General features: G+C 45.6%; 1 protein-coding gene across 3 annotated transcripts; it reads right to left on the bottom strand.

The window, feature by feature from the left end:
- Nucleotides 1-11,485: 11,485 nt before the first annotated feature.
- Nucleotides 11,486-16,486, bottom strand: LOC127340857 (uncharacterized). Of its 3 annotated transcripts, XM_051366605.2 has the most exons (5): nt 16,385-16,486; nt 13,805-14,046; nt 13,209-13,348; nt 13,021-13,137; nt 11,486-12,301 (listed from the first exon to the last, which is right to left on the bottom strand). In XM_051366605.2, exons 2-5 carry the CDS (start codon nt 14,022-14,024, stop codon nt 11,618-11,620), a joined length of 1,161 nt encoding a protein of 386 aa, XP_051222565.1. In that variant the 5' UTR covers nt 14,025-14,046; nt 16,385-16,486; the 3' UTR covers nt 11,486-11,617. The 3 variants fall into 3 exon arrangements, with proteins under 3 accessions (XP_051222565.1, XP_051222568.1, XP_051222566.1); XM_051366608.2 differs by lacking the exon at nt 13,805-14,046 and having other exon boundaries at nt 16,385-16,480; XM_051366606.2 differs by lacking the exon at nt 16,385-16,486 and having other exon boundaries at nt 13,805-16,362.
- Nucleotides 16,487-16,496: the final 10 nt, after the last annotated feature.

Raw genomic sequence — 16,496 nt, 5'->3', positions numbered from 1 at the left:
AAAACAAACAGAAAAGATAAAGAAATAGAAATAGAATAGAAAAGAAAAGAAACATAGAAGAAAAGAAACAAAAAACAAAAACAAACAGAAAAGATAAAGAAATAGAAATAGAAAAGAAAAGAAAAGAAACATAGAAGAAAAGAAAAAAGAAAAGAAACAGCAAAAGAAAAGAAAACAGTAAAAGAAAAAAAAAACAAAAAAAAACCTTTGGTACCGGTTGGTACCACCAACCGGTACGAAAGGCTTTCCCTCTCTTTCACTTAGCCGCGTGGGCAAAATTTCCCCCAAATCCCTCTGTTTCTCACACACGCAGACGCGCGCAACCTCGCCACGCCGTCGCCGTGAACCTCGCCACGCCGTCGCCGTGAACCTCGCCACGCCGCAGCAGTCCATCGCCGTCACCATCGCCTTCGTCCACGCGCCGCTCCTCTCCGCGCGTGCCCCCGTCGCCCCCCGTCCCCGTCTCCGGCGCAGGTATGTAGTGCGCCGCCCCCGTCGCCTCCCTCCCCTTCTCTCGGCGCCGTTGCCCGCCGCGCCGATGCGCCGCCACCGCGCGAGTTCGTGGCGCCGCCGCTGCGCGCCATGCCGCCGTTCCCCTGCTGGAGGCCGTCGCCATCCGCGCAACGCCGCCGCACACCACCCGTCGACGCTGCACACGAGGTGCTCGACGGAATGCCGACGCCATGGCCGCCCCTGCCGCCGCCAATGTCGACGCCCAGCGAGCTGGCGCTGGCGCCGCTGGGGAGCAGGTGGGTGTCGACGAGGGCTATCGGCGTGGAGCGCCAGACGCCGCGCCAACGCGCGGCGAGCAAGGCGGTGCGGGCGGCGTCCTTGGCGGGGAGGCGGTAGATGATCTCGCGGAGGAGGGAGTCGGGGAGGTGGCTGATGCGGTCGACGCCGCTGGAGGTGCGGGCGGCACGGAGGCGGGCCGTGGTGGAGACTGGCGGGTCCGGGAGGTTGCTGTGGATGAACGACGGGAGCCGCTCAGTGCGTCGGAACTGCAGGTGCGGGTCGGCGTTGGACTCCTCGTGCGCGCCGGCGTCGTGCCGGCACGGGCTCATGCGCAGCCGCAGACGCGGCATCTGTTCCCTCCTCAGGCCAATGTGGTCGCCACAACCATGCAGATGGGGAACAGAGTCGTCGGGCAGGGCGCTGGCAGAGGGATGACGGTGGCGGCTCCGACGACGCCGGTCGTGCTCAACGGCTTCGGGAAGATGGAGGGCGACGATCTCTCCTCTCTCTCGCCGGTGCCGTATCCCTTCGACACTGCGATGAGGGCCAGTTTTTATGTTACAGTTTTAGCAGTTCGTCAGCGTGTCGCTGATCTGTCTTCCGGCGAGGACCACCGTCGCCACCGTGCACCGTTTCAACTGTCGAAAATTTCAGTTAACCGCACCCTAACATTACATTGCCTGTGGCCTGGTGGTTTCCAAAACTGATCAAGTAGGCCACTGGCTACAACCCTGCCCCCTCACGCGCGCAGCCTTGGGTTCGAATTCCCTTGGGCTTAAACCAAAACCCTTTTTGTTTATTTTTGTTGTTTCTGAAAATTTGAAATCTGGATACTTTTCCAAGTATTTAAAAATACACTTTTACAGCTCCAAATTTTACAAACTTGGTATCCTTGACTATCAGAAAAACATGATCTATTCATATATAAAGTTAGTTTAAACTTTTGAACAACTAAAAATCGGACAACATTTTAATTTGGGCTTAAAATGATAAAACTTGCTATATTCATAACTCTCTTTCTACAACTCCAATTTGCACAAACTTTATATCTTATTGCATCAGAAAAACATGAGGATTTCAAATATCATCATGCCATGCATCATTGACATCATCTCTGGTTCGGCCAAATTAAAATTGCAACAAGAACTAAATGCTATGTGAGGGTGTTCCACTATTTCTTGCTATATTCGAACACCCCACTTAATTTTGCTATGTATGAAACCCTTGCACATGATGAATGAAATATAATTGCTTTCTTCATTTTGCAGTGACATTGAGGTATGGAGGACGGCACCTTCGTCCGAGATGAGGAGGGGGAAGAAGCGGTGCAGAAATTGATCTATGAGAGTGCCCGTGGTCCGGAACCCGACGATGGAGATGACAACGAGTACCAAGACTTTCTGAATGATTTTGGCGAGGGACTTGAGTCTGAACAAGTTAAAAAAGACAATGAAGTGTCCATCACAAACTCCGGCGAGGTGTATATCTATGTATCAATTAGTCTGTGTTCATCCCTAGATGCATTCATTTATTTGTATTGCACTTATTAACGAATAATTTTTTCTTTTAGCCTTCTGGATCATCGAGCAAGTCTGTTAGAACAAAACGAGGCCCGACGCGGGTGCTAAAGGGCGAGGGCAGGTTAGCCCTCACGGCATTCAAGGATAATGGTGAACCAGTGCATCCCAAGGAGTTTTGCCGCAAATTTACAAGTCGATCCGGAGTTATTGTTAGGGACCATGTACCGATCAGCATTCAAGAGTGGCATAAGCCGAAGAACCCGGAGAGTGGTGCTAGTTATGTCAACGACACGATGAAAAATTTTCTTTGGGACACGCTACTGACAAAGTTCAGCCTACCGAAAGACATGATGGAAGGCCAGAAGAATAAAGTCAAGGAATGGACATTGAAGAAGATGGCCATACAATTCCAGAGCTTCAAGAAAAATTTATGGGACAAATATAAGAATGAAGATCCAGTATTCGATGATAATCTAGTGAAGATAAAAGATCACTGGGCCGCATTTAAGGAGTATAAGAAATCGTCTACTTTTGTGTCCCGATCGAAGAAAAATACCGAAAATGCTGCAAAGAAGAAACTTCCGCATCATTTGGAGTCAGGTGGCTACAAGAGTGCCATTCCGAAGTGGACATCGTTTGAGAATAAACTGATTGATCATGGAATCACTCCACAGACATGGGACTGGCCCGAACGGTCCAAGTTCTGGTTGTTCGCTCATGGGGCAGGGTTGGACCCAAAGACAGGGCTGATCGTTGCGAAGGGAAAATGGAAGGAAAAAATTGAGGCAATTGTACCGAAGCTTGTAGATGCAATTGAAAAGGTCAGAAAGGGAGAGTACATTCCCGATCGAGAGAATGACGAGCTGACACTCGCTCTGGGGAACCCTGAACATGTTGGACGGGTACGAGCTCGCCCAGGTCTCACCATGAAGGAAGCGTGGCCGGACAGCGCTGACACTTATAGAAGCCGTTCGCGAAAGAAGAAGAAGGACGCCGACATTGTAACGGAATTGTTAACTAGGGTGGAGGCTCTTGAGAGAAATCAGAGGGCACCTGATCAGCCGCTGTTTCTACAGGATCCACAAGCCGATGCTGCCCCATCTCAGCGAAGAAGCAGTGTCGGTTCCTCGCATCTTGACGGATGTGGAGGAAGCTACCCCGTGGATTATGTCACGGAGAAGACAGATTGCGAGCTACATATGTTATTCAGGACCGCGTCCGTTAAGGTGGCGGTCGGCTATGTGTACCCAAGTGAAGATGGAGCAATGCACCATCATATGCCCATTCCACCCGGGCTGTGTTCGTGTCGGGGTGGATGAAGTTGTTCCGGGTTTTGAAACAAAGGAGCTTGATATTCCTAGAGGTGAAGATGAGAGGACACCGGCCGATGTCAAGCACGGTTTCGCCCTATGGCCGAAGAAGCACGTCGTCCTTTTGCAAAGGCAACCGACTCCTACACATGAGCAAGCAAATGCCATCGACTCCTCCCGGTGGCGATCCGGTGAGCAGCCAAGTCCACACCTACCCGAGAGGGACCCCGGCGTGAGTCCACCATCTCGAGATCCTTCGCGACGTAAGACAGCGTCCGTTAAGCGGAACGGTACGCCGCCTAGGATGAAAGCTAGAAAGGAGAAACAACCGCCGCCATCGAGAAGTTACCTTGGGAAAAAACTCCAGAGGAAAACGCGAGGCCGTTCAGGCCGAGTTGAAGAAATGGTTTGCACCGAAAGTGCCAGAGATACCTTTCGAGAAGATACTAGATCCGGTGAAAGTTGTGCGTACCGTTGACAATCTATATGACCCTGTACCATCGCCGCCATCTGACTATGCGCGTTCTATTGAAAGGTCGTATGACAAGATGATCGAGGCGACAAAACCCGTTCAATCGGGTATCAGGGAGATAAAAGGGATACACAGTGTCTACCAGCTCGGACAACAACCCGTTCAATCGGTCGCCCCTCTCAAGGTGTTTGACGGGAAGACCGTTCAAAGTTCTCGACAAGACGCAACTGATTACGCCTTCGCTGAACGAGCATATCAGTTTGTTCAAGGGAAAGATTTGGTCGAGAATCTCAGGAAGGTACCAACATGTATGCGTAACTTGCATTCGTGGTACCTTAAGGCCTCAAAGGAAGGGATCGAGACTATCATGGTGCGAGTTAGGGAAGAGCACTACTTCAGGAGTACCGTGTGAACGTTGACTTCGCCGAACTCTTTCAGCTTATACAATCTCCGGCCCTCGACAAATCAATCATCGATTGCTATTGTCTCGTAAGTGATTTATTTATTTAATTTGAGAAGTCGTTCATTGTCTGCAGATTATAATCTTTTGTGCGCTATATTATGCAGATCGAAGATGCTCGAATGCAAAAGGGACGATATCACAGACATTGGGTTCATTGACCCGCACACAATGCATGTTAAAACCATAGAGAATCCCCTCTATAACAAGGATACACCGCAGACTTAGCTAAGGTTTTTGAAGCGACAACGTGACAAAAAGCTAATAATTTGGCCTTACAACTTCGAGTGAGTCTTACTGTCTTATAACACATTATATTTTGCTCACCGTATGTCAAAATTTTAACTAATGACTTATATATATGACACTACATATTGAAACGTGCGTAGGTTTCACTTTATTCTTCTCGTCATCAATTTGGAAATTGGAGAAGTTGAAGTCTTTGACTCACTAAGCAAAAAATCAGAACTATACGTGTCTTGTTTTTTAATGCTCAGAAGGTAATTTTAATTCCTATCGGTTTGTTTCGTTAATTTCCTGCTTTGAACTAATTGATGACTCTTTTATGCATTTTCTTTTGTCGAGCAGCGTATGGCAAACTTTCATCAAGGAAGATACGTCCCGTGAATGGACACCGAAGCTGCGATGGCGTGCGAAAGTAAGTAGTACTACCTAGGTCCACACACCTTTTAATTATCATACTTGACTATTGTTTGATTGAATTATATTCTTGTAAAGAAATGCCCGCAACAACCTCCGGGGACCGATCTCTGTGGATTCTTCGTTTGCGAGTACATCCACAGAATTGTCAGTGAGAGAACGAATAATGAAAGAAAAAAAGAGGTACAAAAACAATCTTCACAAATTTGTTTTGTTATCATAAGTTGTGCTGAGTTTCAGTAATAGTTGTTTCATGTATTCATTTGTATCTTATTCTTTTATAGTTGGCAAGAAAGCGGAACAAGCTCTCAATCGATGACCGCTTCATAGCAATAGGCGAGGAATTGGCGGGATTTTTCCTTCGGGACGTCATACCACCACTCGCAGAGTACCACTATGAATGAAGATGTACATGTTACATATATAGTTGACTCGAAGAGTACCACTATGCTACATGTAATAGACATATATAGAGTACGCCTCGGAGAGTACCACTATGCATGAAGATCGATCTTCATGCATAGTGCTACTTAATTTGCGATCTTATGCAATAACATGTGTGTTATATTATATGCACCAACTTGCTATGCATCATCTTGATCTTCATGTACTACCTAAACCCAAACGCGTTTCTGGTGCATCGACGCGATATGAAACAAACCGATATCCCTAAACCCCTCCAAAAAACCTAAAAAAACCAATTCTCTGCCGCGGCAGAGATTTGGGCAAATTCCCTGCCGCGGGTGGGAACCTTTGGTACCGGTTCGTATTACCAACCGGTACCAAAGCTCCTTGGCCCTGAGCTCTCCTGGTGGCCCACGTGGAGGGCCTTTTATACCGGTTCGTAAGCAACCGGTACGAAAGGGGGGGGCCTTTAGTGCCGGATAATTAATACCGGTTGCTCAACCGGTACTAATGCCCCTCTGGAACCGGTACTGATGAGAGATTTTCTACTAGTGACTAGCGTTACTTGCTCTTTGTGCTCAGTTTGTTGAAGCATCTTTGGCGGAAATTCAATTCGGCTCCTGGGTGCACATGCTCCCTCTGCCAACAAAACATATTTCAAAGTGTGGAAAAATTTTGAAAAAAATTTCTGCATGTACATCTCCATAATATATGTGTGTGCATCAAGTTTCACGAAAAAATAATATTTTTTGTGACCTATGTAAAAAAGAGAAAACTTATCCTGTGAAAAGCATTGTTTTAAACACTGAATTTTGTCTTTTTTACACACGTCACATGATAAGTTCATTTTTTATGAAACGACTTTGTGAGCGCATAGCACATGAATATGTACGTGCGAAATTTTTGTTTCAATTTTTTTGAAATTTAAAATATATATAAGATGCATTTTAAAATATAGGGAGCATGTGCTCCCATGTTCCAAAACACCACTCCCCATCTTTGGTATTTTCATGTCACAGGTAGCTGTGCAAGTATTCGTGTATGGATGTTCCAACTATTTTTGTATCAGCTTTCTTATGTTGTGTAAGTACTAAGGAAAATGCTCCTAATCGGGCGACCGATCGCTGGCTTCGAATCGGTTGTTGCGCCCGCACCACGCTACCTTCCCTCGCGTTACTTTCTTTTCCCGCCTAGATTTTCCACGGTGCATTTCTTCCCGCGCGCGCGTCCACATGCAGCAAGTTGGATATGCTACTCTGACTGTGTGTTCCAGGGCCTGGGGCCCATTTTGCATGGATGTGGCGTGTCAGATGTAGCTAGATACCTTTCATTTCTATGCATGCATGCACCAACTTGCATGTTGACTCTTTTGCTACGTGCACCCATAGCTTATTTTTGTTCTAATCATATTGTTGTAAACATATAAGTTTTTTGTTCTACGGAAATGCATTTGTACACGCAGGGATGGGTACCCGAGCTATCAGAAAATATTCATTGTCCCTGTCAACCTTACTACTCGACGCCGGGTCTCTCTGTAAAGCTGTTGATAGGACGCGTCTCTCTGTAGCTGCATGTAGGCACACTCTCTCTCTTGTCTCTCTCCGCTCTTCACCGCACCATCTGCCATCTCACTGTCCCTGCGATCTCATGTCCGATGATGAGGACTGCGTGCATGTCGTGGCTCTCGACATGTCCCTGCCTGAGGTCACCGGAGATATGCCCGCGTGCCTGTGACCCTGTGTGCGTGTGACGCGTCCATGCCTAGGTCCTCGCTCCTCGGCCGCCGCCCGCGCCATAAACGCCACCGCGTCCTCGGCGCACCCGGTGTGCACCACTCCGACCTCCACCGTGGGCTTGCTGCATCGGCCTTCACCTTGTACCGCTGCTGACATCACGAACCTGCGGTACTGTTGCCATGTGGCCACTGGCTGAAGTCGCCGCTGCCGCGAGGGCTGCAGCCCGGGGTGCCGCCCCGGCTCGCTCAGGGGCTGCGCGCCAGTCAGGTCGAGCGCGAACTTGCCGCCCTTGGACGCGGCGACGGTGGCGTCCGCGATGGGGACGGAGAGATCCACGCCGGGGACGAGGAGGACGCGCCGTCGCACGCGGGCCGGAGGATGAGCCATGCACCTAGGTTGGGGTTGGACCTGGCTCATGCAGTCCATCTCGGGGGATGACAGTGCCACAGTGTGTGCACCGTGACGGACCACCCTTTGCGCTCCTTTCGAGCCACCTCGCGCTCCGCCTGCGTGAGCTGACGGAGAACTCGGACAGCGTGTGGGCCGTGTGCGCGCATGGTGGCGTCACCACCCTGCTGCACGCCATCGCCGACGCAGCCAATGGTGGAGTCCGTCAAGTGCATCGGCATCTGTCAAGTGCGCGCACTCCGCCGTGATGGTACGTCTAGGCGCGGCGCCGGCGGCCATAGGCGTGCTGGCCACGGACGCCTTCCCTTACCAGGTCGTACGCATCCTGAAGGCCACTTTAGGCTGCGCCGAAGGGCGTCTGACGAGGCTGCTTTTGCTGATGCAGAGCAGGAGCTGCTCATGCACTCCGCCTCCACTGCAACAGGTAGGGAGGAGCGGGCGTTGACCGCATCTCGACCTGCCGGAGCTGGCGCTGGTGTTTAGGCCCTGGGAACGGAGAGCCGGAGACAGGGACGACATAGAGGAGCTGTGCCCAGCAGCGGAATTGATCGACCTGGCTCCGACCTGGCGGCACCTTCTGGGGAAGCCACGGCCACGGCTGCAGCCGCGTCGGGAAAGGATAGCCAAGTTCAGCTGGACAAGAGAGAGAGAGAGAGAGAGAGAGAGAGAGAGAGAGAGAGAGAGAGAGAGAGAGAGAGAGAGAGAGAGAGAGAGAGAGAGAGGACAGAGGCGTGACCGGGTGGTCTGGTCTAGTTCGAGAGAGATAGAAAGAGAGCGCCTAGGCAGAGAGGCTATGCAGCTATGGCGTACAGTATGCGGGGACTGTCAAAGGTACAGGATGAAGTGACTATAACAATAGTGGTAACAATCTAGGCTTTTGCAGCACGGATCTCCAACAGCAACGTATGGACATGATAGCATCCATACCCATACTTGTGTGAGCCAAAAATGTTGTTTATCCAATCTTTTATTATTGTAAACATATAATTTATTTTGTTGTAATTGTTTGTGATTTTTTTTAGATTGTTGGTGATATTTATTGCAAATCAATATGTAGCCAAAAAAGTTGTCTAACCACCTTTTTGTAGTATTACTTTCTTAATAAAATGTTGTGCCTTTTTGTGGCAAAATTATATTACTTTTTATTGAGTGAGTAGCCTAGGCTACACCCATGTGAAGCAACGACTATTCATTTGTGCGTATGGCTAGTAGATGTGAATTGTGGAACAGGCCTAGCAGCTACAACCATGCATGGTCAGCAACACGTTCTCTGTGCAAAAAGCTAGCACACGCATGGTGGGCTCCACGCAATTCAATCGCAGCAACAGGCGTTCACACACGCAAGGAAGTGAAAAGCGACCTGACCTCCCGTGTTTCCGCGAGAGCAGTGCAGTATTAGGCTGGTGCCATTGCGGGCGGGAGCGCGGGCGCTAACGGCGGCGACGGGGCGAGAGAGGGGCGGGAGGCGGGCGAGACGAGAGGGAGGGGCGCCGGCGGGGGCGCCCGGCGCTATCGCCCGCTCCCGCCCGGCTGCCGCCCGCGTTGGCGGCGAGAGCGAGGCGGGAGGGAGGCGGGAGCGGGGCGAGAGCGTTGGCACAGCGACGCGGGCGAGGCGAGAGGTAGGAGACGACCTGGCCGGGCAGTTTTTATTTTATTTTCTTTCCTTATTTTATTCTTTAAATTGCTTTATTTTATTTTCTTTCCTTCTTTTAGGCTACCAAATTGATTCAAACAAACTTTGGAAAGTTTGTAATCTAACCAGTATGATTTTCGATCACTAATGATTACTCTTTCAGTTCAAAATACAAACACAAGTACACACTTGTCATATAGGCTATTTAGAAAAACAAGAAACATAATTTGTATTTTTATTAATTATTATGTAATCGGTAAAAAAATCGAGTGAAATAACTTAATGTGGAAAAGAAATGGTGATGTGGAGGAGAGAGAAGTGAGAGTGGGGACTATAGCCCATGCATTGGCAAGGTGGGGTGAGAGTGGGGTGAGAGTGAGAGAAAAGCTGACGTGGCGGGGCGGGAGTCGGACGGTGCATTGGCACCAGCCTTAGGATGTGACACATCAAACATGCATGATTTCCTGACCCTACAATGCTGATTGTACGGGCGCGGTACGACCGATCCTTGGCGCAGGGATCGGCCGAACGACGCCTAGCACGCGTACTGTTTGGGCTAATCAGCGATCTTGTTTTATGATCTTGTTTTATGGTAAGAGCTTATAGCGCAAATATATTGTACAGCTAAGACAAGATGGGTTTTTTTTTTGCGTCATAAGACAAGATGGGTTTTGTTTGCTGGAATGGTGTGATTATTTCTCAGTCAACTAAGAACTAAACAGTCAGATAATAACCTTAAATCTCAATTGCAAGTTATGTTACAACTCATAACTAGCACGAATCACGATATAAATCAAATAATGTAGAATTTAACTGAACACAAAGTTAGTTTTCAGCTAGCAAATCCCTAGATGGAAGCCCCTATGTTCTCTTCTTTTGTTGTGCTGAGAGTTAGCTAAACGTTCTGGGCCTGACTCGGAGTTGATTCTTGAAAGCCCTCCGATGGTGAGACTTCCTCTATTATTTATGTGCCTGTTTGCTAGTATATAAATTGGATTGGTATCATGTATTGTAACATAAGAGTTTTTACAAGAGTTGAGGAATTATCGTACAGATAATTCGTGGTATTGGGAGGCAGTTGATGGTGCATATTGTGCACCATGTCAACATCTCAGCTAGCTAGATGCCTTAGACGCTCAAATATTTAAGCTTCACGGTGATGCTTCTGTAGTATGTTTTAGAGTGTCATCCCCTATTCAAATAATCAATGAAACTCTCTTTACCTTAATTTTTTTTGGAAAATCAATGACTTGTTTCCAAGAGGTTTGAGTGAGGCTAGAAAATTTGAACTAGCAAGTTGATCGTTTTAGAGGCCTAAAAAGCTCACTTCTCTTGTAAGAAAACGGTTTACTTCTCTCAAAATTCGGAATGGGCCTAGAAAGTTCACTTTCTTCAACATTCAGAATATTCCTCGGGTTACCAGACCGAGTGATCTTACTACCATCCAAACTTGATTAACAGAAAAATCTCAAAAATTAAATTCTTACTTTGGAGTCAAAAGAGATATGTTACTGCTTGTTGCTTGGTTGTTGGGCATATTATAATGTATATACATTTGGGATTTTTCAGCATGTTGGGACAAATGTTTTCAATTGAATAAATATGTGCAGGAAATTTAAGCGTGCATCTGTAAAAATTTCTCAAATATCTTGCACATGGACACTATGATTACTTTGGTAAGATCTAAAAAATACCCTCTATCCCCAATTTTACTTAACATTGTACTCAAGATAAATTGTGGGAGAGATGCCTCATCTATTTGATGACCGGATTTCTATCTTGCGATATGCAGATGATACAATCCACTTGGTTGAGCAAGTCCTCGAAAAGGCTAAAAACTCTTATTTTAATACTTTCGACATTTGAAAATTTGAACAACCTTGTTGTCTAAAGATTAATTTTCATAAGAGTTAGTTGTCTTGTTTCGGAGAAGCTCATGGATTTTTCATTCAATATGGCGAACTGTTCGGCTATGAGCAATATCTGATCCCTGTTAGATATTTGAAAATGCCGGAACATTACCATAGACTCTCAAATGCTCACTGAAAAATTGTTTATAGACATTTAGAGAAATGGATGAGCAGTTGGAAAAAAAAGAACTCACTTCTGTCGGATTTATATGGAACTGGTGAAGCAAAAAAACATAAGCTGAAAGCTGATGGTAGTGGAATAAAATAGTGTAATACATTCTTCAAGGGGGTGGAAGGCCACACAGAATTCTAGAATAAATCAGTACCATCACCTATCACTCCAATGCATGTGTGCCCTGAAACGTTCTTCTTCATAGTGCACGACCACAAAATAATGTAGTTAAATAATGTAGCACAGTTGTCTTCTTCATACTATCAGGGTTAGAAACTTTCCCCTGGGCTACGAATTCACTTCTACACGATGGTGCAGCGTGGGTAATGCTCAAAACAAGCCCGAAGTGGTCACTAGGTAATACCGGTAATTCCAGCTTGCGGATCCCCTTGCGGAGTTTCTTCTCTATCGAGTACGATAGTCCAGGTATGGCCTCCTTCCCAATCATCTCGATGGCCTGGATCTTGAAATCTGGCAGCTTACACACGAACCGATCTACTCTCCCCTGCATCCTGGGGTCGCCTGATATCATGCCGTTAGCTTCCGTATCGTAGGTCCAGCCATCTTCACCTGGCTTCAACTCATCCCAGGCATCAACCCAGCCGCTTGGCAGAGGGAACTGCCCGTCCCCAGCGACCCAGTTCATGTCTCCGCAGAATATTACATTGCGGAAGCTGTCCAAAATCCTCACGGACTCAGTCGCCTGAGCTGCTCGCTCCTTGCTGTACATCTGATCTCGACCACATGGGCTCTCTAGGTGGCTTGTAGCCAGCACCAGCTTGGTCACGCCTCCAACGTTGGTGTCTGCCTTGCACAGCTCCCTTTCCATTACTGAGTTACCAAATGGGATGGAGTCAAAAGAATTCACATCCAATTTGCTCATCTGCACTTATTGCAATCGAATCACATTACTGAACATCATGAATACGGGAGAAAAAAGAGACTATGGAAAAAAGTTGATATGCAAATTTTCTTCCGATAAGGGGTTTTAGTACTCATAGTAGCATCACAAATATACAATTCAAACAATTTTACACCTGGCCTCTGCATAGGTACGATACACTCAACCGCATTAAGTAAAAGTAGATATGCAAACTATATCCAGCAAAAATATGACATGAAAATCCAACTGTTTGCATACTCTGTATGTTAGATAACAAGTGAAGTGATGTCAAACATATGTAAAACCTAGATAACTCCACGCAGATATATGCAAAAACATTTGGGTTTGGCCATTTGCGAAATATGCCGATTTATTTCCTTTTGGAAATAATTTCTTGATCGTACATATTGTTTTCTATGGCGTCATATATAAACAGATTGTTCATTGTGCATCTTGGTGACCATGAATTTTATTTATTTATTTGAAAAAGAGGAAGCCCCCTGGCCTCTGCTCCGATCGGTGTACATGTGCATATATTATTGCAAAGTATCTGTATCATCCAGGTACCACCATGAAAATAAAAGGCTCACTAATTTATATTAATGGAGATTAGAAATTAACAGTTGCATGTACACCTTAGCAAAAGATCAGTACATTAAACTTGGGAGATGCTTGCACTTATGCAATGCATGGAGTTTCAGGGAAGAATCAGTTAATACCTGCATGCAGAAATATCGCCTCTCCATGTACATGTCTATCTTATCTGATAGCGAGCATTTGTAGTCTCGCCACCAGCCAGATTTTTGGAGAAGCTGATATATGTTTGGTGTAATCTCCTGGAGTTACGCAGGAGAAGTTGAGAAGGGGAAAAGAAATAACACAAAGTTCAATTTGACAAATTCTGGACCTGGAAACATATAAGATCTGGGTTGTGGTGGTGAATAAGATCTCCAAGAGCTTCCATCCTTCTGCTCAGTTCCAGATCCTCCCGAAACCATACATTGTATGTCATGACTTTAATAATCTTGTTATCCATCTCAGAATTTACTGCGGATATGCATTATATAAATTTTTAGCTAGACCACACAAAACTAGAAGCTTCTAACCTACCTATAAGTAGCTAGAACATTTGTTCTGCCGATCAGTTTAGACAAAAAAAAAAAAGATTCAATAATTTTAAGGTGAGATCATGCTGAGTTTCAAGACAAACAACATATCATATCTAAGACAAATCTGTTAGTGACTTCCATAGAACCATGTTGATTATATTCAAGATAACAGGAAACAAAGGTTGATATCTTGCTCCTTGGTGAACGAGGCAAATGAGCATGACAGCAATATTGGACATATGGTGTAAGATTTATGTATAAGAAATTGACAGCAATAGCCAATACGGACATATCAGAGCAAGAGCAGGAAACAAAGGTTATACTTCATCATTTTTAATAGTCAATGCAAATTATAAATACTGAATTTTCATTTTAGCCACAGTCGTGTCCTCACATTGGTTCGAGCCGCCATCCTCATCGATGACTGACAAAGCGAGCGCCATCTCTCTGGAGCTCCCATGGTGCGGGAGAAACGCGGCACCGGCAGTGGCAGACAGCTCACCATCGCCAGGAGCCTGTGCGGGACACACGACGCAACACGCGTTGCAGGCGGCGGAGCTCCCGGGTTTGCAGACAGTGCAACGGCCGCGGGTCCTCCGCGTAGGCATGTCCATGGTTGGGGAGAGGAGGCCGAGGCTGGAGGAGGCACGAATGAAACCGTGCAAGGGAAAGAAACGGAAACAAATGGGGATGATGGTGCGCTAGGAAAATTCAGGAGAGAGAACGCATTATCATTGCCGCTAATCAGCGTATACAAAAGAGACGTGGCTTGGCGATGATTAGCTTACTGCTGTTTACAAATGCATCTGTCAATTCGAACACTATTGTCGTGGCCTCTCTGGATCCAACGCATTCCAGGCATACAAGACATAATATATGGGAATATGTGCGTAGATGTACATCTCTTTTTTTTTCCATCTCAACTGCATGGAATATGTTGAATTTAGGAAGAAACTGTATCAACTCTGACTTTTTTCTTTTGCAACGAAGACGCTCACAAATAAGCACATATACTCACCTCTATGAACGTACGCACACCTTTTATAGGGAGCACCTCAAATGGCTTCCTATCAAGAGGAACGTTGTCTTCCGATGAAAAATATTTCGCTTTTATAAGATAGCAAAATATCAAACTTAATGTTTAAATTCTGGTGGATGGGGCTGCAGTTGTCCTCCTAACAATCAAACCACACATTAACTTTAATCTTCTTTTTGGTTCTTAACTTTAACCTTCTATTCTCTTGTTCCAGGCATACATTTAGAAAGAAACTGCGTCAAGTAACGTACATGCACAAATGACATACGTCTAATATTTGTTTGCTTCTCCTGACAATAAGAGAAGGCCAAAGAAGGGAAGGCCAAAGTTTATGTGGACTTCTCCAAATATTCTGAGTTTGTAATTACTTTACTCTCTCCATCCACTAATTAAATGACTCAGATTTGTTTACATAGTAATGTAGGAGCCGTTGATGGATCAATTTCTGTAGGTGGGTCTCAACTCGGATCGAGACATTCGGATTTGCCGATGAAGAGTACTGCCTTGGAGGGGTAGGGGTTGTAGGGGAAGAACCAACCTTTTCGGGTTACGGGAAGTCCTATCGAGCGACTGGATTAAAGCAAGAATCAAAAAGTAAAAACAACAACCTACCGACCCAGCGCAGTGCCTATGAAGAATAGTGAATGTAGACCGGATAGGAATAGGACTCTTTAGGCGGAGTGGCTTTCTTGAGGCCTGTCTTCTTCGAAACTAGAAATTCGTTTTTTCAAAAGAAACAGGGCTATAGCCTTTAGAAGGCCAATTGACATTGACTTTTTATAGTTCCAGTTGCTTACGAAGATCCAAGTCCAGCTACTTACGAAGAAGGGCAAACAGACTACGCCATTCCCATCCCTGCAAACAGACTAACTAAGCGTGGTAGTCGAGTGAACGGGCTATCAAAAAGCTCTCGTTTTGTTGCGAGCTCCTTTCTCGAGGCAAGATAGTATACCTAAAAAAGAATGGATTCGAAAACAAACCAGTGATACATGGAACCAATCTATGTCCATGGAGGGTGCATGTACAATGGTAGAGAAGACATGTCTTTTCTTACTCCGCCACATCAGCTAGAGATGGCATTAGATATAAGTCATAGAACGCATTACAGTATCTCTTACTGCCATCTCTAGCAATTAATATTAATAATTAAATTTTGGTAGAAAATTTGTTGCTAAGGGACGACATATGTGATATAATGGAGAAAATAGTCTTCCTTATTTCGTAAGAGATGATCCCTTAGCTAAGGGAAGACAACATTCTCTCTCTTCATTCTCTCTCCTCCAACTAAGCAAAAGTCTGATGTGGCATCTCTAAGAGAAGACTGACATCACCCCATTTCCGTGTCCTAAGGACATGTACAACGGTAGAGAAGGCATGCCTTCTGTTATGCCATCACATCATCTAGAGATGACAATAGATATAAGTCATACAATGGCCTTCTCTAGCAATCAATGGTAATCAATTAATATTGGTAGGAAACTATGTTGCTAAGGGAAGACATGTCGTACAATGGAGAAAATATCTTCCCTTATTTTTTAAGGATGATCTCTTAGCTAAGGGAAGACAACCTTCTCTCCCTTCATTCTCTCTCCTTTAACTAAGCAAAAAATCTAATGTGGCACCTCTAAGGGAAGGCTGACATCACCCCATTGTACGTGTCCTAACATATTAAACCCCATTGTACGTGCCCTAACATATTTTAGGACGTTGAGTTAGTGGCATTTTACGGGACATGATCCAACTAATTGCTTTATTTTAAAGAGAATCTTATGCTAAACAATGTACTCCCTCCGTCGTCCTCAAATAAGTTCACTTCTAGCTTTTGCCTTTAATTTTTTAAATTTAAACAAATATATAGCATAATATTGTTATATTATGAAACTACATTTTAAAACAAATCAAGTGGTACCAATTTGAATTGAAGAAGATTTTACTTACGGCAAATACTAGAAGTGCACTTATGTGAGGACAGAGATGGAAATCAAATCATGGTTGGTTGTCGTCTGTATTCCATCGCACAGCCCACAGCAGATTGCTTCTGACATTCAAA

The sequence above is a fragment of the Lolium perenne genome, chromosome 3 (genome assembly GCF_019359855.2).
Source record: "Lolium perenne isolate Kyuss_39 chromosome 3, Kyuss_2.0, whole genome shotgun sequence".
Classification (NCBI taxonomy): Eukaryota; Viridiplantae; Streptophyta; class Magnoliopsida; order Poales; family Poaceae; genus Lolium; species Lolium perenne.
Note: the sequence above shows the minus strand (reverse complement) of the source record. Positions and strands in the feature narration are given on the sequence as shown.

What these genes read in the sequence shown, in the direction of transcription:
- LOC127340857 (XM_051366605.2), bottom strand. Translation starts at nt 14,024, where the DNA reads ATGGACATGCCTACGCGGAGGACCCGCGGCCGTTGCACTGTCTGCAAA. An exon ending in CAGATCTTATATGTTTCCAG is followed by an intron (nt 13,138 to 13,208) that starts GTCCAGAATTTG and finishes GCGTAACTCCAG; the next exon opens with GAGATTACACCAAACATATA. An exon ending in GGCGATATTTCTGCATGCAG is followed by an intron (nt 12,302 to 13,020) that starts GTATTAACTGAT and finishes CAATAAGTGCAG; the next exon opens with ATGAGCAAATTGGATGTGAA.